The sequence below is a fragment of the Patella vulgata genome, chromosome 5 (genome assembly GCF_932274485.2).
Source record: "Patella vulgata chromosome 5, xgPatVulg1.2, whole genome shotgun sequence".
Classification (NCBI taxonomy): domain Eukaryota; kingdom Metazoa; phylum Mollusca; class Gastropoda; family Patellidae; genus Patella; species Patella vulgata.
This window is the reverse complement of record NC_065883.2, coordinates 61,992,092-62,018,411: the sequence shown is the minus strand read 5'-3', so window position 1 is coordinate 62,018,411 and position 26,320 is coordinate 61,992,092. Positions and strand designations below refer to the sequence as shown.

At 33.5% G+C, this 26,320-nt stretch overlaps 1 protein-coding gene across 5 annotated transcripts in view; it reads right to left on the bottom strand.

Annotated features, from left to right (window-relative positions):
• Nucleotides 1-7,886: 7,886 nt before the first annotated feature.
• LOC126820352 (homeobox protein HOX3) overlaps nucleotides 7,887-26,320 on the bottom strand; it is a 70,024-nt gene continuing 51,590 nt past the window's right edge. For 4 of the 5 annotated variants that reach the window (XM_050548248.2, XM_050548250.1, XM_050548252.2 and 1 more), the window contains exons 2-3: nucleotides 20,861-21,376; nucleotides 7,887-10,759 (exon numbers count right to left, since the gene is read on the bottom strand). In XM_050548248.2, coding sequence (XP_050404205.1) covers nucleotides 9,999-10,759; nucleotides 20,861-21,272 — 1,173 coding nt within the window. In that variant the 5' untranslated portion in view covers nucleotides 21,273-21,376 and the 3' untranslated portion in view covers nucleotides 7,887-9,998. Of the gene's footprint in view, nucleotides 10,760-20,860; nucleotides 21,377-25,971; nucleotides 26,112-26,320 lie in introns of those variants that run through there. The other variant, XM_050548251.2, reaches the window with a different exon arrangement.

Sequence of the window (26,320 nt, the reverse complement as noted above, 5' to 3'; positions counted from 1 at the left end):
GTTCCTTTGGAGATTTTGTAATGAAACATTTCTTTACATACATACAATTTTACCTCATGTAGATCGACTTCATTTCGACATATTTTGGAGAGATCTACACAACTTTCAGAAATATATAAGGTAATAAAATAAGTAACCCTTGGAGCTACCGTAAAAGAATCAGAATCCAGCTCGTAGAAAACTTATGATCAACGGTTATCCGAGCGATTTGCAACTTCAGCTTCATTACGAATTTTCTGAAAGTGACCATGTATATGGTTTATATATCCTTGTTTCTGTGTAACAAATTAGTAAAAATATTAATGGATTTTCCAATATTAAAATTGCTGGTCAGCACATAGACGGACTCGGGACTCAAGCAGTCTAAAAATAGCTGCAGTCACTGCAGATTTAGTTGAAAACACAATGTTACCAATAAGGATAGTATAAAGGTTGAAAAATGGTCTTTAGAATGTAATATATATTATCGAAATAGGGGGGTGGGTGGTCCAATGGTTAGCACGTGCGTGCTGTATCATAAAGCCTGTCATTGAGTCAACTGGTTGTACGTGACAAGGAGTAGGGTCGTCTGTCCAATCTCGTGGGTTTTCTCCGGGTCCTCTGGTTTCCTCCCACTGCTAAAGACCCCTACGCGCAAGCGAATTATTGAAATAAAATTAAACCACCATATGTTAGTCCCGAAATGACCTAGTTTGTGTCGAGTGGACGTTAAACCCCATTTCTCTCTCTCTCTATAATATCGAAATAATAAAAATCGTAAGTTAGATAAACTAGTTATAATAGAAATTAAAGAGATAAACACTTCCTGGTTCTAATTTAAAATCTCAGGACATGTCTATTGCACAATAACACTCCTCTAAATACGAAACAGGAAGTGTTTATCGACACTGTAACAATGCTATTTTAGGATTTTAAAAGAAATTACTAAAACAGAGGGGTGTTATTGTCCAATAGACAGTGTCTAATTGACCAATCAAAATGCAAGATTCACCCTTAAGAATGTAACAATGTGTTTTAAAAGATGAACTCTTCAGATTACAATAGCGTAATTAAATACCTTTATTGTGTTTTAAAGGATGAACCAGTCAGATTACAATAACCTAATTAAATACCTTTATTGTGCTAACGGATGAACCAGTCAGATTACAGTAACCCAATTATATACTTTTATTGTGTTTTAAAGGATGAACTAGTCAGATTGCAGTGCCCCAATTAAATATGCGCGGTTAATGTTGATTTTCGATTTTCGAAACATGGATTGTGATAATGGAAGCACATGACAAATTTTATCAAGATGAATTCCTTATGAATAATGTTATTATTACATTTCAGAGGGTGTGGTGGAAGGAAGAATGTGGGAGGGGGTGGGGTCTTAATATATATAGTCATCACTTTCACTGAAAGGAAGGAGACAAAAAGAATATATAGCTGAAAAAAAACCAGTTCCTCTGACTATACGCTTTATAATGGGGGCATGGGTTGCCGAGTGGTCTAGTTTGTGCGCTTTAGAGCATAAGCTCTGTCATTTGCGAAGTTTCGATTTCCAACGTGTACGTGACTAGGAGTAGGTCGCATGCCCAAGCTCGTGGGTTTTCTCCGGGTCCTCCATTTTCCTCCCACTGCTTATGTCAACTACGCCCAAACGAATTACTGAAATAAAATTGAACCACATGTTACTAACGAAATGACCTAGTTTGTGTCGAGTGGACGCTAAACCCCATCTCTCTTTCTAATGATATAACCTCACATGACTACCCTATTTACTCGTGTAGATATATTTGATAAAAATATTATTATTTTTTTATTTTATTTAGGCTAAAAGAAAAAAAAAAACAAAAACAAAATTGATGTCACTGGAATATTTTCAAAAATATACCCCTGATAATTTAAACAAATCTGAGAAGGAAACATGAATGCCAACAGTCTTATGAAAAAAAATGACTTGACATTTAAACGTGAGTATAATGAACGTTAAGAGTCTTGCTGAATGATCGACTACTGCGTTGATCAATTTAGACATTTTCATCAGGAGAATTGGTGATATTTTTATGTAAATTTGTGAAAGATCAAACTGCAACACGATGTATAATTAGTGTTTTACACCTGAGGCATGTTTAACTAAATTTTCTTATCAATCTGTCTTCTAAAAGCCGCATCATTATTTCTCAAAGTCAGAAAAACACATTAAGATTCCAAGAGGTTTCCCCTTATGACAACCTAAGGCGGCAATGGTGTGATTGCTCGGAATAGCCAATGATGGAACACGAGTACAATTATGTATCGAATGGATATCCGTAGCAAAATTTAGTTAGTAAATATGTTGACACGACCGATTTACCCAATATTATCCACTACTGTCAAATAAATGAAATGAAATGGGGTTTAACGTGTTACTATTCTAAATCCGACTGGACGGGACTACCAAATACTATTTCATTATTATGAACAAATAACATAATACTTCAAATCATTGAAAATTTGTAAAACGCTAATGTCTCACAGTTAATCTTTTCCCATTAATGCCAGTGGATTTTGAATATAAGGTTTTGTTTTTTATGGCAGTAAATGATAACAAGTCATATTCTGATTATTAATCTTACTTTTGGGAGCCACGGTGGATCAATGGCTTAGTGGCTCCGGTTTCGGGATTTTTCGGCCTAATCCCCTTACCTTTGGGGCAGGACGGCGGGCATGGCAAAGGAGAGCGTCATTTGGGTGAAACTAAAAATCACAGTCCAGTTGGAATGCACGTAAAAGAACCCATGACCGTTGAATTCGATGATGATTTAATATTGCTATTGAGATCTGCCCAGATGGGTTAAATACAAACTTCAATATACCGTTTGTTTCGTAATATCCGACATTACATCAGAGGGTAATTGTAGTTTCGTAATATCAGACACTACTATACCAGGGAGTAATTGTAGCTTCGTAATATCAGATACTAATCAGAGAGTAATTCTATTGGTTTCACGTACTCGCCCCTCGTCACTCTCTGTTCCTATTTCCAGGAGCTGCTGTTACTTGGTAGAAGGTAACCTTATGACAATGACAGGAAACTAAGGGACCAGCCATAGAAATCTAAATTAGAAAAGGTTACCTATTATAGATTCCCATATAAAGGAGTCGTTTTGTCAAAGACTTGTTGGTTGTGTATGCGATAGTTTGGAAGGTAACCTCGGTGTAATGACCATCATCAGAATCAGCGGCCATGTTCTTTACCAGTAATCAGAACGAATTTTGAAATTTTATAGTATCTCTTTCAAATAACACCATATATCACTTATTTGATTTGTCATTGATGAAAAAAATCTATTGTTATATGATTGACATATACCTGATATAGTATACCCCTACCTGTCTATATAGATATCATACGGTATTTGAATTGTCAGTTTATCAACAGTTGTTTTCATATCTGTTAGATATTCAAACCCCGAGCTGTATTTTAGTTTGTTTATATTTGGCTGTATTTTGACGGTCTGGTTATATCTGTATAGTAACTTATATTTTCGGGAAATATTTTAGTAAAGAACTGATATATGTCCATGGTCTTAATTTTAACTAAAAGATATTACTTTGTTTGGTTGGTTACTACTATTCTGGATATGCCAACCATTAAATTTTATTTATGAAATTGGATTTTCGGTAAACTTTTCTTTTCGTGTATACTTACTACAGTGTCGACAGTTGTGGATAGATCTTGCTAGGCTTACCACTGAGCAGACCATAGCAGATACTCTCTAGCCAAATCGACACGAAGAGCATGCATTTAGTTGATAATGTATAAAAGTGGGTATTTTAAATCTACACCTAACTGATATGAGATTAAAGGGGATACGTCACGTCACATGATAACGACTGGATTATCAGTCATAAACGGCTGTGTAACCAAGACAATTGATTAAGAAGGTAATTGACAGACAAGTGTTATAGGAATTCAAAGAGAGAGGCAGAGAGACACAGAGAGAGAAATGGGTCATTTCGGGACTAACATATGGTTCAATTTTATTTCAATAATTCGCTTGACCATAGGGGTCTTTATCAGTGAGAGGAAACCGGAGCACCCGGAGAATACCCACGAGGTTGGACAGGCGCCCCTACTCCTTGTCACGTACAACCAAACGCATCAAACTGGTAGGAAAACGGAAATCTGGTTAATCGAATTACCTATGCTTTTCTAGGTTTTCACAACATCGGCCAGCTCACAACAGCAGAGCTTTTCTGCGTTTCATTCATAGACTTGATGATCCTAGAAGAAAACCGGAAGAGAGAGAGATGGGGTTTAACCTCCACTCGACATAAACTAGGTAATTTCGGGACTAACATATGGTTTAATTTTATTTCAATAATTCGATTGCGCGGTCCGGGCTAAATTTCCCACATAGCAGATTGTATGGCGTATGTCTGCCTTCATTAGCCCAGTCGTAACTGAACAGCAGGACATTTCATTTCATATAGTAAAATAGTGAAACTTTATAATTATATAAGGAGGATGTTTGAAACAAATGCATGTTTATCTCCCCTGTACTATCATTTACAGTGAACGGTGTTTCTCTCTGTATTGTTGAATAAAATGAAATGAAATGAAATGGAGTTTAACGTCCTGCTGTTCTGCTCCGAACTGGGCTAATGAAGGCGGACACACGCCATACAGTGTGCTATGAGGGAAATTTTGCCCGGACAGTGGCACTACGGCCTACTCTTATATCGAATTCCAACTGTCAAGTGATCTTTTACGTACACGCTAATATGTACACGGTACCTTGGTTTTCCGTCCCATCCGAACGACTAGACAGCTGTCCTTGTCAGGCCCTCCGTCCTGCATCACTGACAAGGGAGAGAGAGAGAAATGGGGTTTAACGTCCACTCAACACAAACTAGGAAATTTCGGGACTACACTAACAAGGGGGAACCACGCCAAACAATCTGGATGCACTTTCTCGACCAATGCAGGGATCGTACACTTGACCCCCAGGCTAGCGAACCAACGTCTTACCCACTTAACCATCGTGACCCCTGTTGAATAAGCATAGATCGATTACACCCTGATATTTTTATTAAACAAATTGATATATGGGTATCAAATCCATTATGTTGTGGTAGGTGTGATGCAAAATAGTCACCAAGAAACATGAATCACAAATAACTGTGTAATGTGTGACTGACAATTGAATAATAATCGAATTATCTTTCTGAAATTTACGTGTGCAATGCGACGTGTAGAATTTTTTGTCCGGAAAGTGGCGTTTCCGCCTCCTATTTTTCGAATTCGTAAACAAGATCGCATTTTTTCGTTACATCTGACCGCCTGCTTAGCGATCCACCGCGGCTTCTTTCACTTATTTTGGAAGTATATGCAAGGCAAACAATTGATTCTTTTTTAGTTTTGTATCATACAACTGCGTTTCAGTCCCTTTTATTGACAAATTAAGTCACATTTACTTGACTCTATGATGATTGGATGCTTGGACATGGGTGGTTGTATTACATTGGGACCCACTACCATTTTTTGGCTGCTTTATGGAAATGATTGGCTTTGTATACGCAGGGTAAGGCACTGGCTCTACGTGTACAGGGCCCTCTAAACTTTTTGTACAGTATGTTAGGCAAGTGAAATGTAACAAGCTTAGTAATATTATATAGAAGCCGCGATGGCTCGGTGATCCCGGTGTTGAGCTAGGTAACGTGTGCACTCAAAAGAACCCTTGACAGGTTGAATTCAAAATAAATGTAGGTCCTAGTGCCGCTGTCCGGACAAAAGTTCCCCCACATGCCTGTCTTCATAAGCCTAGATAGAGCAGAAAAGTAGGACGTTAACCCCCCCCCCCCCATTTAATATAATTTAAGTTAATTTCATTTTGTAGTCTTTACCCCATGCATTCAAGAAATGTGTAGTTTGGAATGATCTTTTTATTATCAAGACGGAAACCCACAAAAACCGTAAGACTCATTGATAGTTATCTATGTTGGCGTGAGGTAGACAAAGTTGGCAGTACCTGTCGACCATCAACATACAGATTGGAGCTATGTTGTGACAGAAAGTCTATTATAAGGAGCGGCTTACCGTAAGTATGGGTTATCAGGTTAACTAGCCCATTGTCCTGGATTCTCTAGCCTGGCGGCTTAGAAACTTGGTTAGAGACCCCGAGTAAGGATTTAATAACCACCCTGCTCACTATAGGTAATTATTATCTTCAAACAGTTGTCAGACCAGGTGTAAGAAAGTCCGATAAGTCAACGTAATGACATATGCGCGATCAACTTCATTTGTTTCCATACAAGAAGTTGATACTTTAATAGGACAGTTAGCTGAAACGGAAATAAAAACAAGGCATAATGGTGCAGAGTTTAAAACTCTATACTATACATCCGACATTTCTACCAATGACTTGTATTGTTTAGAAAGAGCTTTTTTACGATTTGTTTGAAATTGAAGATGACAATTGCAGATATCCTGGTAGCACGCCATTCAAAGATATTTTTGACATTTGCGCGTTTTTTTTGTGTCTTTTTTCCTTTTAAAAAAATCTTTTTTTTCTCCACTGCCCTACTAATAAATCTTGATATGTAAATTAAGGCAGCTATCGAACTTCTGTTGGCATAATTTAAAAGGTCAATTCATTAAAAAAGGTGAACTAGAAACACTTTTGTGAATTGAATTTTTTTTAAGTGTAGTTTTATGGCACTGATCGTATTATTAAGATTCTTGTACTATAGGTTAGAATATTATAGTCATGACAAAAACTGGTTTGAATTTGGGCCCAAATGTTCATAAAGTGTGCAGTGGCATACATAGAAACGTAATGCTTTCCAGAATTTCTGTGGCCGCGTGTCCAATGACTGATGTCCAGAAAGGTGTTTTATTACTCAAAGGGGTTGAATATAAAAGGTTTTAGATGAAATGATTAGGTTATAGTAGACCAATTCCTATACTAATTTTCCTGGGATGGGTCGGTGAGAATGGGTTAGTGCTAAATGGTAAGGCCAGCTCAATGTTTCGTCATAGGTCACGAGATATAAATATACAGAGCTAGCGCTAATCCTAACCCTAACTCTAACCCTGGACCTAGCCCCAATGCTTACCCTAACCCTAACCTACAATCTTGCCAACAATCACGTGCTCTAACCTTATTTACATCAACGACCTTGACAAAAATGGAGCTGGCCTTAACAAATAGATTTAGCCGTGAGAATGAGGTCGAGAAGTGGCAAATTGGTGAGACATGGCTAAATTCGTCAGCTTCGCTTCAAATGACAAATGAAAACACTGATCTCGAGACTTGTGAAAACTGGGGATGTAGACGTTACTGACACCCTTGAATGTTTGAAAGTTCGTATTGACCCATTTAACGTGATAGACTCTATGTTATTACTCTGATCTCCACGCCACTAGCTAACAACTAACCGTACATTAGTCTCAAAATAACATGGATAAATAATGTCGACGAGACGTTAAGCTCTATTTCATTCCCCAATCTTATACCCCCACCCCCTCCACCACCCTCGCAAGTACACCCTTCTCCCTTTAGAGGAGCCTAGATTTAAAACATGAAATTAAATGGGGCTTAACACCATACTTTTCTATGCTAAGCGGTCTACTGAGGACTGGCATACACTATGCAGTGTTCAATGGGGGACATTTTGCAGGGACAGTGGCAGTTCCTCCAACTAACTAGGCTGTAGGGTGCTTATCGCATATGCCAACGCACGGTAATCCCCATTCCAACGAGTAGACCATGTTCGTTGTCAGGCGCTCCCGTCCTGCGCCACGGACAAGACTAAGTCACGTTAAACACCCGGGACCTCTTGGTTAGTGAGCCAATGTCTTACTCACCGAGCATGGATGACTCCGTTTTAAATTATAATAAAGAATACAGTTTATCGTAATTTGACAGATTTTTACTTTTTAAAAATCAAAAATATCACAATGTTCTTTATGAATGATATAAACTGAAACGGAACAAAAATTGGGACTCTAAAGTAGCTAAATCCAAGGAAAATTTGACATGCAACCACAACAATTTTACAAACACACAATTTAATTAATGATTATTTTAAAAGCAAGGTAAACACCTATTTAATTTGTTTCAATTGATCTTGCGGCAGCAGAAATCCATACCACCAGGAAAATGCGGATACATATCAAGAGGCTTATATGATAATGAGCTACATTTATTCATTCATCAATGGTCTAGAGCATGCACTTTGGGTAATAAGGTCTGTTAATGAGTTTAGTGGCGTGATTTCAATCTTATCCCACACTTGCACATGACAAGGGGTACATGATGTGCTCCCATAACTAAATACCCCTACTTGAAAGAGAATTATTGAAATAAAATTGAAGCATATGTTAGTCCCGAAATGACATAGTTTGTGTTACGTGGACGTTAAGCCCAATTTCAATCACATTGAAAACAATATATACCGCTTTACTTACAAACAAATTATGAAACTTTTGACATAAGACAAGGTATATATAGAATATAATTAAGGAGGACCCCATGTTATCGGATTTCGAATGTAACACACACAAAAAAAAAAGAAAAAAAAAAGACAGTCTACACACGTTATAATGTCCATTGCATGCTTTTGATAAAACATTTCATAATTCCATTTTAACCCTGATAATTTTTTTTATAATAATTATCTATACATATATTTACTATATTGAGCATTTCTCGGTAAAATAAGCTTTATAATTCATTTCTCTTTTAAATTTAAGTTACATCTTTTTATATATACACTCGGAACAATATTAATAATATTTATACACCGCAGAAATTTAAAACAAAATGCGAGAAAAAAAATAATCCAACAACAATATATGATTAATTAATTAATTAATGCTAAGAATTATGCCAATCAATCTGGGTTTTTTTTTACAAATGTTAAATATGTTCCTAGTGGCAAATATATTCATTTTCGCATTAGTGACATCATATTTTTATTGCACATGAAAAGTTTCGTATGACACGACAGCAAGGCCAATATATTAAAAACGTTACATCACACTAAATACTTAATAATAGCTCGACCCAATTGGTCAACGTAATAGGATCCATTTATCAAAAAGGCAATCTGCTACTCTTATTGGAATCCAATCAAGTTAAACTGGTGTTTATGCAGCAGGCTATATTTTAATATACCTTCTCGTTCCAGCCACCGAGGAGGTCATGCTGTGAGATTTGTCTCCCTTGCAATGGCCGCCAGCTGCTAAACATGGTCTTAACACCTTGACTCTAAACACAATATGGCCACCAACAATAAAATTACATCATGTTATAAACGTATCACACCTAGTCTTTTTCTTGTTTAACTGAGCTCAATGAAGCTGAAGGGAACGAAGGTCTCTAAATGTCAGTTTTGACGAGATTGTTCTGGCCGAGCGAGTGGGCAAATTACTGGTGTGATTGCCGTCGTAATCACTCCCTGGGTACGAGTTGCATTTTTTACCCGAAGCGTGTTGCTTAAAGGTCAAGTAAAAAGACAATGGCGGCAAGGGAAATTACAGGTGAGTTATTGTGATAGGGGTTTTGTCAAACCATCTGTGTCCATAATGCAACGTATACGTCCACAAACCTTTCCTCTCTAATTACCCGTATGTAATCTGATCTGGGGATTATATCGTGTGCAGCATCGGCCTTAATTTTTATCGGCTTTTATTGTCCTTAAAACACCAGTAGAACGAAACCTTTAATTCTCTTCTCTTCTTTTAACCTAATCAACTAACTCTCGGTTTAAATATGTCAATCAATATATGGGGTCTGCATTAAGGTAGCCCTACACCAATCATCGGGTATTCTTAGAAGATTCTTTGTTGATGATAATTACCAATATCGTTGACTTTACGAATTGCGTGCCTTCTTCACAGTTCTTTCTAGATCAAGCTCCACGCCCTGTTCCGCATGCTCAACTCCACCACATGCTCAACTCTCAGAAGACTTTACACCCGTTTTAGAAAATAAAATAACTCTAAGACTATATTAATTTGAATTCTACAGGTGCGTTAGTTTGGGTATATAGTCATATCCGTTTTGATTGTAACCACCCATTGACGATACAGAACAACTCATGGAATTGGACATTGGTGGTCCAGAGGTCATGCACTGTCCTTGTTGCTGGGATTCAATTCCTGGGTGCATATCCGAATATACGTTTCCAGGTGCCATCATACTATTGTTATTATTACTATGGTAACCTGGGATACTAGAATTGTGGGACATATACATATTATGTCCTGCCTGGGAATAAGGGGACGTGACGGAGTTTATTTGAGATCCGGGGGAAATTGTTGAACGCGCAATCAATGACGGGCTGTCTGATTGTGGCACAGGACTGATCTGTGTTGGTATGCGCATGCTCTGAATATGATTAAGCTGCCTAGATTGTTGTTCGCATGAGGGATGGGATGGGGAATGACCAGAGGCGGGAATACGGTGTCCATTAGGAGTTTCACCTCCACAGTTCATTGCAATACAATCAGGACTGGCGCTGAGATCATGTGAGCCACTATTTTCCGTGTCACTTCCGCCGTATCCGTCCATTTTATCGGAACCTCCTTTCAGTCTACAATCCTTTTTAAACTTCATTCTCCTATTCTGAAACCAGATTTTAATTTGACGCTCGGAAAGGTTAAGTAAGGCTGCCATTTCTATTCTCCGAGGCCTACATAAATAACGATTAAAATGGAACTCCTTTTCCAATTCCACTAACTGAGCACTGGTGTAAGCTGTCCGGGCTCTCTTGGCTGGTTCGACTACAACGAAAGAAGAGGGAAAAATTAGTTATTATACATAACTTTATCATTTATGATATCTGATATGTATGAATAATATACATATTTTGAAAACCTATTTGAAAAAAAAGGACAAACATTAGCTAGTATACATAATAACTTTATCATTAATGATATCTGATATTTATGAATAATATCCATCTTTGTTTTTAAAAAAAAGGGTCCGAAAAGGGTTATCCATGAGAGATATTATAGACCTCTCGCTGCATGTTATAATACATGTAATAAGTATACCGTTGAAACCCTGAGATTTTCAGATATGAATTTTCATATAGAGAATTTTTATCTATAATGAAATCTATAAATGAATTATATTTCGATACCCTTATTTTATGATTCACGTCAAGATGTGTAACCGATATGTCTGAGAAATATCTATGTAACATAGAAGAACCAAAACCGTAATTGTCTAAACACTGGTTTCACAAGTGACTGGTAAAAAGTGAATTTCACGCTCACTATCATCATCAAGAGCAGCTGGATAGCCAAGGGTATGGATATGGTTAATATTTAATAATAGGTCGCTCACATCCTTGAACATCAAAGGACGACGAGAATATGGTAATTATTAAAGATATAACACCTATAAATTAGGCAGATATGTCATCGAGGGGATACGATGTCGTTATGTCAATGGACTGGTAGTGAGGCGATTTGTAAAGTTATGATTTCAATAAAGACCTTCTTTTATAAGTCAGATAATGTCGTAAAGTGGCTTCCAAGGGTTTTGTTCAATCTTATGAAAGATAGGAACCCCCATTACGTTACATAATTGTCGACTATTTTAATTTTGTTTGAAGGAAAATAATAATAATACTGGCGTATTTTCAAACCATTTTGGCAACTACTAAAAGGTTACCAATACGTAAATACAAAAATAGTGTAAGCAAGATACGGGTATCAAAGCACTGTTTAGTCTTTCAGAAATTAAAATCTAAACATTTCGCTGTGAAATATTGTAAGCAAAACGCAACAACGTTCTGGATTTTTTTTGTCTTTCCAGAAAGTATATAAAATTTGGTAATATTATTAGGTTAATATACAGCCAAAACAGTACAACTAAAAAGGCAAACGTCTATAGAAGAAGAAGAAACTTTATTCCATAAAAAACATAATTTACTATGTTATTCAGATATTATGTAATGGTAGATCGTTGTATTTGAAATGGTATTTTATTTTTAACAAATGTTTTTCGTTTAAATACTATTTTCATTTTTGTAATATGTATGTTGCTCTTAATGGGTATATTGATACAATAAAATCTTTTAGTGCAATACTTCAAGTTTAAATACATATGCAACTTATTCCACACATTATTTGTTGTGGAAGATAATAAACATAGCTAAACCCACCAAACGTTTAATACTCTGAGAGGCACCACTTTCAGACGCAAAAAATATTGGCATTCCTCTTAGAGACGCACAAGATATAAACGGTTTCCATAACATATATATCTCGTTTTTAGTCTAACTTCAAATAGTCTTTCTTAAAAAATATGTACATAGATATTTTCCCATTTGAAATTAAAATGGCAACACACTGTAGTGCAATAAAAAAAAAAAGAAAAATCAGTGTCGGAATGATTCATGTGAAAATAATGAAATTTTCATATCATCGATTCGAGGTTAATAGTTAAAATGATTCATTCCGCAAGTATTATTTATTTTGTTATGAGTATACTCAATTAATTCTGGACACGATGTTGTCAAATGTAAATTGCTCTTAATGGCTACATTTAATACATTTAATCATGTAATAGCTGGTTTATAATATTTAAGACAACTTGTAAACAAATGTAATATGATTAAATTATCTTTTAATATGTACCGAATGAGATGATCGTTATTTATACTGCAGAGGCGGAATTAAATTAATTTGCACACAATAACACTCAAATTACGACACAGAACCATCCAGAACAATATATGCAACATCAGGCATGATTCGGTGTCATCATAAACTAAAACCCCGGTCTGTCGGTGCGTGGGTATCGCGGATCGTGTAACTGAATAAACTTAAGTATATTAGAATGTCGTATGGAGAACATGACAAATTTGTACTTTTTCCTTTTACAAAGACAAAAGATCGCTTGTTGAAAGTGGACTTATTAAACCGAGCATAGAACGGGCTATCAAGATCACCGCAAAATATCAAAGTGCAATTATTCCCTCGCCAATTAGCACGAAAACGATAAAATCGACACAACGGAAAACAATCGTCTCTTATAAAGATAATAAAATCCACGAGATGCGGAAATGAAAAACGATAACCCCAAGATGAAAATGTCGCCAACGATAATAAGTCAATAGATCCGATGCTTATTTCCAAAATAGAGTCGGCGACAAAAATATTGAAGTAGATAACTAAAATTTAAATTCCTCGTGTCTATTGCCGTCCATAAACACCGCCATTAATGACCTGTGATATTGCTATAAGAATGCTAATCACTATAAAAAGGACAGATTGTTTTAGTAAATTGATAAATAATTTAGTACATGAGACTGAGCTCAGATTATATTGTTATTACATGGTAAAACATGTTTTGAAAAACGATAAAAAAATATTTAAATACTTTGTTGCTTCATACAAATTTTGATTCAGACTAGAGGAGCCTAGTCGAAACGTCGCTAAGTAATAAACGGTAATTGTATTCCATAAAATTGAGAGCTGTATATTCATAAATAAAAACTTGACAAGAAATAGTTGAAATCCTTTTATAATGAATATTCTTTCAATGCAGCAATTACTTCACTTACACTTTTTATATGTTAAACTAGGAAGAGCACAGCTTCAAAACAACAAATACCTTTATAGGGAAAACATGTTAAAGAACATTTTCTCAGGCCAACAAATATATATTTCCCCAATCTTTACAAACCGAACACATGAAACTCCTGAATTAACGTTTGGACCCTGAGTTTTAGCTAATTTTAAGTTTTACTGATATTTTAATGACAGGTTGCTAGCATCCCACCCTCCACCCCTCCAAAAAAGAAATTAAAGTAGTATCAGTATGCATCATTAGTTCTGGGTGAGTTTCTATATTTTTCTGTGCAGTTTGCTTACATTATTTGGCTACTAAATATATAACATCCAGGCGAGACAGAGCGACACAAACTGTAGGCATTTGTTAAGGTGTTTCCTATCTGAATCTCCGTGGAAGTAGGTCAAATTAATTTTCAAATTCTGTTGTTGTTCAAAACCAATCATTGGTGATTATCGTTTATCCAGACTCAATAGAATCAAGGGTTAGAAGCTTAATGTTCCTTGCAAAAGAAATGCTATGGTTTAAATTAAGGGGAAGTTTCTCAAGTTATAGTGGACCTTTAAAAGGATTGAAATTTCAAAACCCCTCAAAAATATCAATGTGCAGTGACATTTGGAATATAATTTAGTGATAAACATTCACTTCAATACGATAAAACAATTAACCGGCATGAAAAGAATATGTTCGCAATATTTACATGCCACATCGCAGTATTGTCCCAGAAGATTAATCTTTAATTTTCGTAAAAGGAAATCTGTCTGAAATTGAACGTTGAACAGCTGAAAAGACATGTTACAGGTTGGTTGCTTTGAGTTAGACATTTAAACTCAGTCCATTGACTGAATTTCAGACCAATAAAGTTAACCCATTATTAATGTCAATTCCAGAGGAAGAACTTTCTTTAAGATCATTTAAACTTTAAAATGACATAATTGAGAACTATTGAACAAATCATGTTTTGAATACTGCCTGATTGCCGCCGTGTTATCCTCTAAATTGGGTCACACAGGCCGAATCAATTACTGTTTTCCTATAAAATACATTTAAAATCCTATTTTTAGCCTAGTGTAGATGTAAATTTTAAAATTCACATTGTATGTGTGTTTTTCTGTTATTTGTATTTTACTATGCTTATTTATTTGTGTCTATATAATGTACATCTCGTCTCTCATAATTCTTAATGAATGGCAGTTTCTTTTTATTCTTAGTATATTATAATTTTTGAATGTGATGTATTTATAACTGGTGAGACGTTAATAAACAACTACTACTACTACTACTTTATCTGATTTTAATCTAATTTGAAAGTGGAAGTTTAAAAACGGGAAATACACGTATTTAAATGGAAAGTAACGGGAAACTTCAAAATAATAATTTTATGATTCATTTAATCTTTTTTTTCTCCCAGGTATAATATATTAATATGTATCAATTTATTATTATATTTCTGGATATGCGATACATGTAATTTTTTTTACACGGTCATTGTAACCGGTTTCATACCAGAAAATATAGATATTCCATAATTCTTTCAATCAATAATTCAAAATTTCTTGTCGGATTTTTGCAGCATACATCAAAGTTATAGATTCAATGCTTGTAATTGTCTATTTTTGTTACATTATTTGAATTTATAACATTATTGTTCTGACTACTGAATCGAGATAATAAATTACTTTCATTTTTCTTGAATGAAAATTTTGAGTTAATAAAATTTAACCACTGTCTAAAGTGTCACTAAAGCACTTCCAGAATGTCTGAAATCCCCGTTTTCTTGTCGAAAATAAATCAAAACCGTGAAACAACATTGCACATATTGAATAACCATTGACGGTGAGGGAGATAAATTATGTTTAATTAATTTCAATTTTGATTTATTTTTATGACCAGTTTTGAATTGGATTGTGTGTATACAGCTTTATAACTGTCTGTCATGTCCCATACGACTTGACTTGTAATATACACAAGTGTAACATTACCTTGATGTGTTTTTTTGTATCGATTGTCACCGCTTATTGATTATTCACGCGGAAAACTCCAGACACTTGATATGAAATAAATGGTTTCGAAAAGGGCGACCAAACACGTTCATAACTTATTGATCTTTTCGTAAACAGTTTGAGAAAAGCTTCACACAAACCAAAGTTGCCGACTAAATGGTGATTTGTCGACCATATGTACATGGAAAAAAATACATACCTTCTTTTACTTTATCAATGTTTTCAAGAAATCAGGACATATTTGTGGATACTGCACGTTATGGCATATATTGAAATATATTACCTGAGCGCCCGCATAGTTTTGGAGGTTTTATTGCTGTAATGTAACATGTGAGGCCTTTAACAGCGCCGCTGATCTGGGTTGATTCCAGATTGTAAAATCTCACACGAAAACTACTTTCATTAACATATTAAGTGTTGTTATTGCAATATATTATTAAATATTAAAATACTGTCTCTAATGTCGGATAATATTACCAATATTTATTGCAGTTTCTAAGCTATTGTTATACACATATATTTTACACATTAAGTCAATAGTGATCGTAGAAATTGTAACAAATTCAATGATCTGTTGCAGTCGAAAAGTAAGAGTTGTATGCATATAAGCTAGAATTTATTTTGAATATAAAGGTTATATAGCCAGAGGGTTCTCCAATAAACTGGGATAGATCTTAAATGTTTCTATACTCACAGTGATACTTTCTATCTTAACACCAGTCCGTTTTGAGTATTTTCTAGTTATTTTTGTATCATTCTTTATACTTTGATAATTGTAGCATTAGGGCTGTTTTGGGAGAATTATGCATATTTAATTTGAGCGTATTTTTATATTTAAGAGTACGTTTTTAATCTGACAGGTTAATGATCAATTGTTATACAGATAAAGACTGGATATGCTATACGTTAACCCATAAACGCTACATTAAACCATAATATTATGTTTTATTTAGATATACTTTAAACTACAATATTTATAACACAGGGGTACTTTATGCATTACATTAAACCATAATATTATGTGTTATTTAGAGTTACTATAAACTACAATATTTATAACACAGGGGTACTTTATGCATTACATTAAACCATAATATTATGTGTTATTTAAAGTTACTATAAACTACAATATTTATAACATAGGGTACTTTATGCATTACTTTAAAACATAATATTATGTGTTATTTAGAGTTACTATAAACTACAATATTTATAACATAGGGTACTTTATGCATTACTTTAAACCATAATATTATGTGTTATTTAGAGTTACTATAAACTACAATATTTATAACACAGGGGTACTTTATGCATTACATTAAACCATAATATTATGTGTTATTTAGAGTTACTATAAACTACAAGATTTATAACATAGGGTACTTTATGCATTACTTTAAACCCAAATATTATGTGTTATTTAGAGTTACTATAAACTACAATATTTATAACATAGGGTACTTTATCCATTACTTTAAACCATAATATTATGTGTTATTTAGAGTTACTATAAACTACAATATTTATAACACAGGGGTACTTTATGCATTACATTAAACCATAATATTATGTGTTATTTAGAGTTACTATAAACTACAATATTTATAACATAGGGTACTTTATGCATTACTTTAAACCATAATATTATGTGTTATTTAAAGTTACTATAAACTACAATATTTATAACATAGGGTACTTTATGTATTACTTTAAACCATAATATTATGTGTTATTTAAAGTTACTATAAACTACAATATTTATAACATAGGGTACTTTATGTATTACTTTAAACCATACTATTTGTAATATATATTACTTCAAACCATTTGTAACCTAGTTACTCTATACACTAGTTTAAAATATAATATTAATATTACTTTATACTAAACTGTTTGTAACATTTTATACACTAAACCATACTATTTGTAACATAGAGTTACTTTATATACATTACTTTAAACCATGTGTAACATAGATTTATTTGAACTCTAAACCATTTGTAAAATAGAGAACCTTTAAACATTACTTTAACCATGTTGTAACATAGAGAGCCGTTTCGAGTATTGGAAGCCATATTGTCTTATCTTCTATAACTGACAAACTATATTTGACAATATATATTTTGGCACCTTTATCATACTTTATATCTGGAAGTGACATGGCACACAAAGATAAGCATCATACCCAAGATGGCCTACATGTACGTATTAAGGTGGTTTTAAAAGGACAACTCGCTTAGCAGAAAAGTCATGACAACAATGAACTATGGGAGTAAAGTACCTTATTCACTTCTTTCTGCGTAAAATAAATTATAATATATTTTTGGCATTTGTTATGATTTTATATAAAGACAAATCCACATGATATTGTCGCATTTGAAGAAAGACGTTCAACTATTGTTTTTCTTGGAGTTGTCTATCAGGATATCCATCAATCTTAAGGCTCGTGCTTCTAAAGTACCCCCCCCCCCTCCCCATCCCCTCCCTATATTGCCTACCGAGATTCGAAACATCATTTTTGTTTTTAAAAAATGTAAAAGCATTGCTACTGTAAAAATTATAATGTAATTTAAATGACATTCTGGTGTTTGACGGTTTTTTTTGTGTGTCGACTTCATTGATTTCAACACACTATTTTTTCTCCAATATGTATTATAAACGTATTTTAAAATCATTAGACTTCGATATACAATATGAAAAATTTAAAAAGTAGACTAACTCTAACAAAACGTTTTGACACAGCATTTAATTTTTTTTCATGGGATTAAAATATACGGTTATTACGTATTTCTATATCAGTATATATATACTTTCTTAGCCTGAGAAATAGAAATCTTTTGTGGGTGGAAAGTCCCTTTAAGCATCTCAAACAACTTGTATATTATATTTTATCCGCGTAATCTATATAGCCACATAACCGAAACTGACTTTAAAAATGGCTATAGGTATTTCTGTGTTAAGTAACATAAGTATTAAATTACTTATGGATATATCAGAAGGTCTAGACGTATATGTAAATAAAGTATGTTACGATATGTATATCTAGAAGATGTTGTGATATATATGAAGATGCAGACCGAGATGACAATATACTTATGACATATAAATCACCTTTAAATGACATAATATATTTTTGTAAATCTATTGTTATGCGTTGCTTATTGTTTTCTTATCGGAGATTTTGTCTGTTTAGACATTAAACTTTGAACTATAGAGTCAAAGTTTACGATTTAAATTACGACTTGACTTGAATGCGCTTATGGAGAAAATTCATGTCGGCATTCAACCCGTTTTGAAAAAGACATCCACAAATCCAGCGGTTATTTGTATGATACAAAACAGTGCGTTTCAATATCGCTGTTTATAAATTCACCGTTATAAGCCATCGACAATAACACGACCAAGATATAATCGTTCTCATATTAATATTTGATGTAACTATCACGCATCGACTGCTAAATTTAATAGCAGAAAAACAGATTAATTGAAAAGGAAAATCCGATTTATTTAATTGCTTTCTAATGAAACTTGGTTGGGCAGTTTTGTGCTCAAATTTGAGCATTTTGCAAGACAATGTTTGGATAAAAATGATATATTTTCCAGCTGAATTTCATCACAATTTTTAAAATCAACATAAAACAATACCTTCATTAATATAAACATTAAGCTATTGTTTTTTTAATCAATATTTTAATTATTAAAATTATAAGCGACATTTCAATAGAAAAAATATTAAAAATATCAAATTAATCCCTAAAAAATGCAGCAAAACTCATTAGAAAATTGTTTTTATCATTTTGAAAATGATACTTTTGACGTCGTCAATATTATTTTACCTAGAATTAGATTGAATCTGGGGTCTTTTATTTTTCCATTTCAAGTCTTGTTTTAAAACAATATTTGACTCGTTCATTTTGACCTAGCTGCTTTCACCATGGAAAATATATTTCACCTAAGACTTCAAATTAATTGCTATTTTAAAGATAAATACGTCGATAAATATTGAACAGGAATCCAAGCGCAAAGTCTTAATTTCAAGCACTATAATTGTGTAACAATTATTTAGCAATGATCATCACGACTGTGAATGTCATTTCAATTAAATTCCCTGCATGCCAATCATTAATTTGACATTAATGGCTTTTTAAAAATGTTTCCTTGGATTCCTAATTAATTATTCCTTTTGTCACCTATATGTTTACACCTACATAATTCTAGAAATTCAACAAGGGGTTATATTGTAAAATATAATAAAATGGCCCCTTTATCACACAGATAATTTTCTCTTTTATATTATTCACGAATAATTATTCATGTCTTCCAATACACACATATATATGTATGTGTTTTAATGTAAACATCTTCGAATTGTTTATAATATAGCCGTTTAACAGGTTTCGTGAAACATTAGCCATGAATATTATTTACCGAACACGTGGTAAGTATGTCAGAGTTTATATATTCATAACGATTGTCCTTATAACTAAGTTGATTATGGTTAAAATATTTATTTAAATAATGATAAGGTTGGTCTATAGTATATATATATTTGAAAAATAATAAACAATGATATCACCTCTATCGGATTGCCTCCATAAGACTCAAGAGAGAATATTCATTTTAAAAGAATATATATATTTACATAAAAATACAAAAATAACGAAGAAATAAATTTATGTAAATATTGTAAGGATGAGATATCAGTGATGTGATTATGTGATAATTTATTTTCAAGATTAATGAAATGGATCAATTTATATGAAAATGGATAAGGTACTTAACACATTTCAAACATTAGATGTTAGAAACGTGACCAAGACAGTCTTCATTCAATAGTAAAAAAAAATGTCATAAATCACAGTGTGTCCCTCTCAACAATTTCCTTACTCCATCAAATAAGATGCTATTAAAGTAATTGTCTTTTAATGTTAGAGAGGCAGATTTACTAGCGGCGCGAACACTGGCCAGCGTGCTTAAGAAAAACAAATCATTTTTACGAGGAAACGGAAAAAAATGAGGCACGTGCGAAGACACCGAGGCTAATTCATGGCTCGTTTATCAAATTTCTTTTTTTTTTAAAAATGAACACAAAATGAGTAAAATACTTGGAAGATCGTTAGAAGCGGTCAAGTTATGGTCATGGGTTAAATTGGTGTAGATGACTTGATGAGGCCATAACTCTTTGCTAGCTCATCATTAAAAACATTAAACTCGACTGTTTATTACCCTTGGTATCAATACAGCACACGAGTCCCCCTCTATTATTTCACTGGGTAATATAAATCATAGCCTTACCTGTAGCAGCAGTAGGTCGCTGTTTACTGTTGTGACGTGAATCTTTCATCCACGGGAAAACACCCTGTCCTTTGCCGCTGGGGTTCGACGAGTCGTGAAGAGCATTAGCCCCTGGGTGACAGGCAAGAGGGTTGGTCTGCATACACGAGTTGTTGTAACCATCACTGTATTCCGTGAGGGTCGGGCACTGGTCGCCCGTTTGTGTCATAGGTGTTTGAACAGCACAACTCGAGGAACGGTAGTAGCCCGGGGCAGAGTCCGACCCCATGGTGCCGTAGGCTGCATAAGCATTTTCATACTTATAACCATTATCGTGTGGATAATATCCTTGGTAAGCTGGCATGCTTTCGCAATATGTTTTCTGCATCTTTCGATTTCCAAAATTTATTTCTTGGGTTGAAGCGTTCAGCATACTATATCTTCAATATTCATTGCGTGTCCCGACCCAGTATAGGATCACGTGATTTTTCCGTAGCCAATGAGTGACGTCGGGTTCCCTGGAGCGCTCGAGAGCTTCTGAAAGAGAAACACGTGAAGTGAAGCATTTCAACGGCAATGAAACTAGCATCAATTACAGCTCTGACTACACAACTCTAATAAATTACACAGAACTGACAAAAATTTGTTTAAATTCATTTATTGTTTACTACTGGTGTCTTTTCAACACAGACGTTTGCGCAAGACTGACTTAAACGGTTAAACGCTATAAGACGGGATTGTTAGATTATTGTAGACACACGCATAGAAAGTAATGGGTCACATTTAGACGTGTATCTTATACAATAGCCAATGTAACATACACATGGGAGAAAACGATATCTAGTAAAAACCATAATAGAAATACGGTAAGTCAAATGTGTTAGAAATTTAAATATCGGTTATGGTATAAAACTTTATAATTGCTCGCGTTTATCCTTATTTATCGAAACCCAGATCTAACATATTTGACCCGGGCTTTCATATTTAAAGTGTGCCTTTATTAAGTAGTTAAAGCTAAGATGAAGCGACATTTATTTAGAACTAAGGAATGAAAATCGCCACCATCTTTTTAAAATATAGTCAAACTAAATCCAATTGAAGAATTGAGTATATTCGAACACAGGCTATTAGTTGTAATATATTCAATCTTTCCAGGACCTATAGCTAATATGAAACGAATGTTTCTCAATATGTCCATTTCATAGACAATAATTGAATTAAAGGTCATAATTTTGTTCAAAGATGCCTTTTTTTTCCAAAGAAAGTGAGGGATCGTACACATCTTAAATGATATCTTATATCTAGTGGGTGAATCTCTATTTTTAAATCAAGCAAAGTCAAGAATAGTGTCAGAAATTCAACTCTGTCTGATATCTGACAAGCTTTCACGTTCTATTAAAATAAAATTGAGATACATTTACCTCCGTTTCTCGAAGAAAAATACCGTGGAAAGATATCGTCTGATTAAGTCATACCGTTGAAATTTATTATCGCTTTACTGTCAGAATTCAGAATACACAGAAAAAACATGGCGAGATAAGCCGCTTAAAATCTAGTTTTTTTTCATAAGCACGTGACTTTATTTATCACCGACAATGTTATTTAAAAAAATAATATTCATGCATGGAGTTTCTGTGATTTATATTTCCGTTGTCGTATAAATCAATTCTTAAATAAAATGGAAAAGTATTTGGAATTTGTGTAATCCAATATATACGAATAATGGGAAAGTAATAAAATATATGGTTGAACATATGAACAGATAAAAGCAGGGAAATCAGGAACGTGCTTCAAAAGTATGTAAGTTTATCTTAATAAAATGAAATGATTGACACCCTTCAAGTTATTATCGAATATAAACAATTTTATATTTATATGGTTTGACAGTCCTTCAAAAGTATTTAACTTTGTCTATAATAAGTATAACATGTCAAATCAGTTTACAGTGATTATCGAATATAAACAATTTCATATTTATATGGTTAGAAACGCTATAAAATATCGATAAAGCGTGTAAATTTGTCTATAATAACTGAAATGATTGACATTTTTCAAATGTCAAATCATTTTACTGCGATTATCGAATATAAACAATATAGTATTCATTTGCTTAAACGTATGAACAGATAAATAAAGGTGAACGTGCTTCAAAAGTATGTAACTTTGTCTACAATAAGTGTAAAATGTCAAATCAGTTATTACTGTGATTATCGAATGCAAACAATTTCATATTTATATGGTTGGATATAGCCAAAAGCATAGTGAAATGGAAAGTAACTTTGTGGATAATAAATGAAATGATTGACATTCTTCAAGTGAAAAAATGTCAAATCAGTTTACTGTGATTATCGAATATAAACAATTTCATGTTTAAGCCTACGGTGTATTGTTACTAATCCATCATAAATTCCGTTCCAGCTTCAATTTTCTAATTAAATAAACGCATATTTTTTTTAGTGTTGATTACAACTGCAATTGATTTATGGCATTTACACACTATAATGGTGTTCACAGTGCCAGAAATTTTCAATATACAACATCAATTAAAGCAATCTCCCAAGAGAAATTACCTCACAAATATTTGTTTTTATTTCATTTCAGATCTATATTTCCTGATACCAAATTTTCAACGAAACCAAATCCGTGATCGGAAATGGATAAGGAAACGAAATTGACGAGCTTAATCAATACACGCGAAAATCAGTTCCATAATATTCACTAACGACTATTATATCCCTTCGCCCCCAAAGACATGTCTGCTATTCCTCTTTCACCTAATTCTCTTAACAACATATAAATTTTTCTCTAAATTAAATCTTTAGCGCGAGAATTGCTGCCAATTACGAGATAGGAATCGTTTGGAAAGAGGGGTTGCGTTTGATCACAGCGGGTGTGTGTTTGTTTCCTTGTATCGTTAACTATTATCTCATTATACGCAGGCATGTAAAACATAGGGGTTTGTGTCATCGTGTCAAATATGATTGATGGTACATTACACCGCCCTTCAGCCCGACCCAAACGGACACTTGTCCCTTAAACACCCAGCTCATACCATCCACTTGAAGGGTTTGTGAAAGAACAGGAGACCGCGCTTTTCATGAGAACGCTTTCAATTTTCAAACTATGATCGCTTGTAAATGGGTAATTTCTATAGTATGAAATGTTTCCTCATCAAATTATATAAATTCACTTTGAGCAATAGGGGATCCGTAGCAAAATTACCATTTCTCTTGTAATTTTTTTAAAACCAGGAATAGTTATCTGTTGTAACTTTGTATAAAGCAAAAAACATTGAAATACACGATCTAAGATTTAAAAATTATTAAATGTATTTGAATTTGAAATAAAATACAAGCAAAAAAAAAAAAAAAAAACGAAACGCAAAAAATAGAAAAATAAATTTGACATGTACACAAATTCTCAAAAATCTACATTTGTTAACCTTCCCAGCAGCAAAAACATATGAATATTTCATATTTAGATTACATTGTTTTTCTCCTAGGAGTTAAAATTCTTTGAACTTTTAATGAGTGAGGAAAAACAGCTGCTGTGTTATAGGATACCAGTAAATGGTAAAAACAGATTTAGAATTTAAAAAAATAAAAATCTTTTTATTCTAGTTCCTCTCTCGCATATTTGAATAATTAAAACGGAGCAATCAGCGGTATGAACTAACTAACACCCTACTATTTTCCCGCGAAAAAAACCAACCCAACATGCTTGCTTACGGTAAATACATTAATATCCCTCAACTTTGAGAAAAAAGTTAAGAACTAAAAGTCCTCGGGTATAACAACCTCCAGATAATTAAAACCCCTATATGAAGATTTAAATTGATACTTCAATACTCGGACCGAGACATATCGTAAAGAATTAATATTTTAAAAAGGAAATGAATATTATGTTGGCTGCCAGTCAAAAAATAGCACCTGGTTATTTTGTTAAGTTAAAAGAGTTAATTTTGTCATTTAAAAATAGTCAACAAATTAATTTATCGAATAACGACTACAGAGAAGATTGGTACATTTAATTTAAAAACAAAATGAATTGGTCTGAGTTTTGGCGAATAGCTGCCAGATGAAAACATGTTTTCATTAAAAGATGGATAGACAGAATTTCAAAACAGAAAAAGTTGAATTATTGGATACAAAGGATTCGAAACGATACTAGATAGGCTTTGTATTTAACCGAATGTTAGTGGACAGCCCACAGATGACCAAGAAACAGGAGGGACAAGAAAACGGAATAATTAGAAGGTTGTGTCCTGTGTGGGGTTATAATAGTTTTGTTTGGACAATAGTACAAAACCTCATTTGTCATCAAGCAGTCGATGCTAAGCTTTGATAACACTACAATATTGTTAGAATTGAAACTCATCCCACGCCGGCATTATTTACAAAGCTTTTATCGGCACCGTTTGAAATGACTTGATTATAACTTTCATAGAATACACGTGAGAAAAACATTTAAATAAACAGTCAATACAAATATTGATTTGACTCAGGAAAACATTAAATTCACTCAATAGTCAAATTCTTTATAGATAGAAAAAAGGTGTTCTGAATCGGAATATGAATATGAATGGAAACAAACAATAAACATCAAAAACCGAGAAAACGATCATCAGAACTGTGTTTAATATTGAGTTATGAAAAATAAATCTGATTAATATTTGCTATCTTGGGCAACAGTTGGAAATACAATTCATAGCAATAAGTATCATAAATGCTAAGCGTGAACATATGGAAATTAATATAAATTGATTTACAAAACAAATCAAAATTCGAATTTAAAGAAAACTGTTAATCAAATCGAGATGAACTTTGGACCTTTGTAAAGAAAATCTCTCTAGTTTTCTTAAATGTAAGCCTCACAAAATAGTCAGTATATATAGTCAGTCTATATCAAAGCTACAAGAATGCTAATATACGTATATTGTGTTTTTGTTTATGTCGCAGCGAAGAATAAGATGACAGAAATATTCAATATATTTTGTCAGATATGTAATCTACCCTAACCCATCTCTTCTTTAAAGTTTAAGTCAATAAAATAAGGACAAATATTTTTAAGAGTACCACCAAATAAATCTATTACGGTGGTCATAAAACATCGGTAAAACTCTTATTCCTTACCTCTAAGATAAACAAACAAATAAACAAAGCTGGGTTGTAAAAGTTGCCTTTCCTCGGTCTCTATCCTGCTACTTCTGGGGTCGTAAATCATTTAACTGCTATACTAACATCTACAAAACTTATATGGTGTCAAGAAGTCTAAGTACTTGAAGGTCTACAATGCCAGGATAAAGACTTAAGCAGAAAATGATTTCCGATGCCTTACAATACTTTAAACCAACCAACAAAAGGACAACCGTTTGGATCATCAGTGTCAACTTGGAGTTTTTTTGCAAAAATATTTGGATGACAGTGATCTTTACACCATTAATTCAATCAAAATACTTATGGTTTTACAATAAACTCGTTC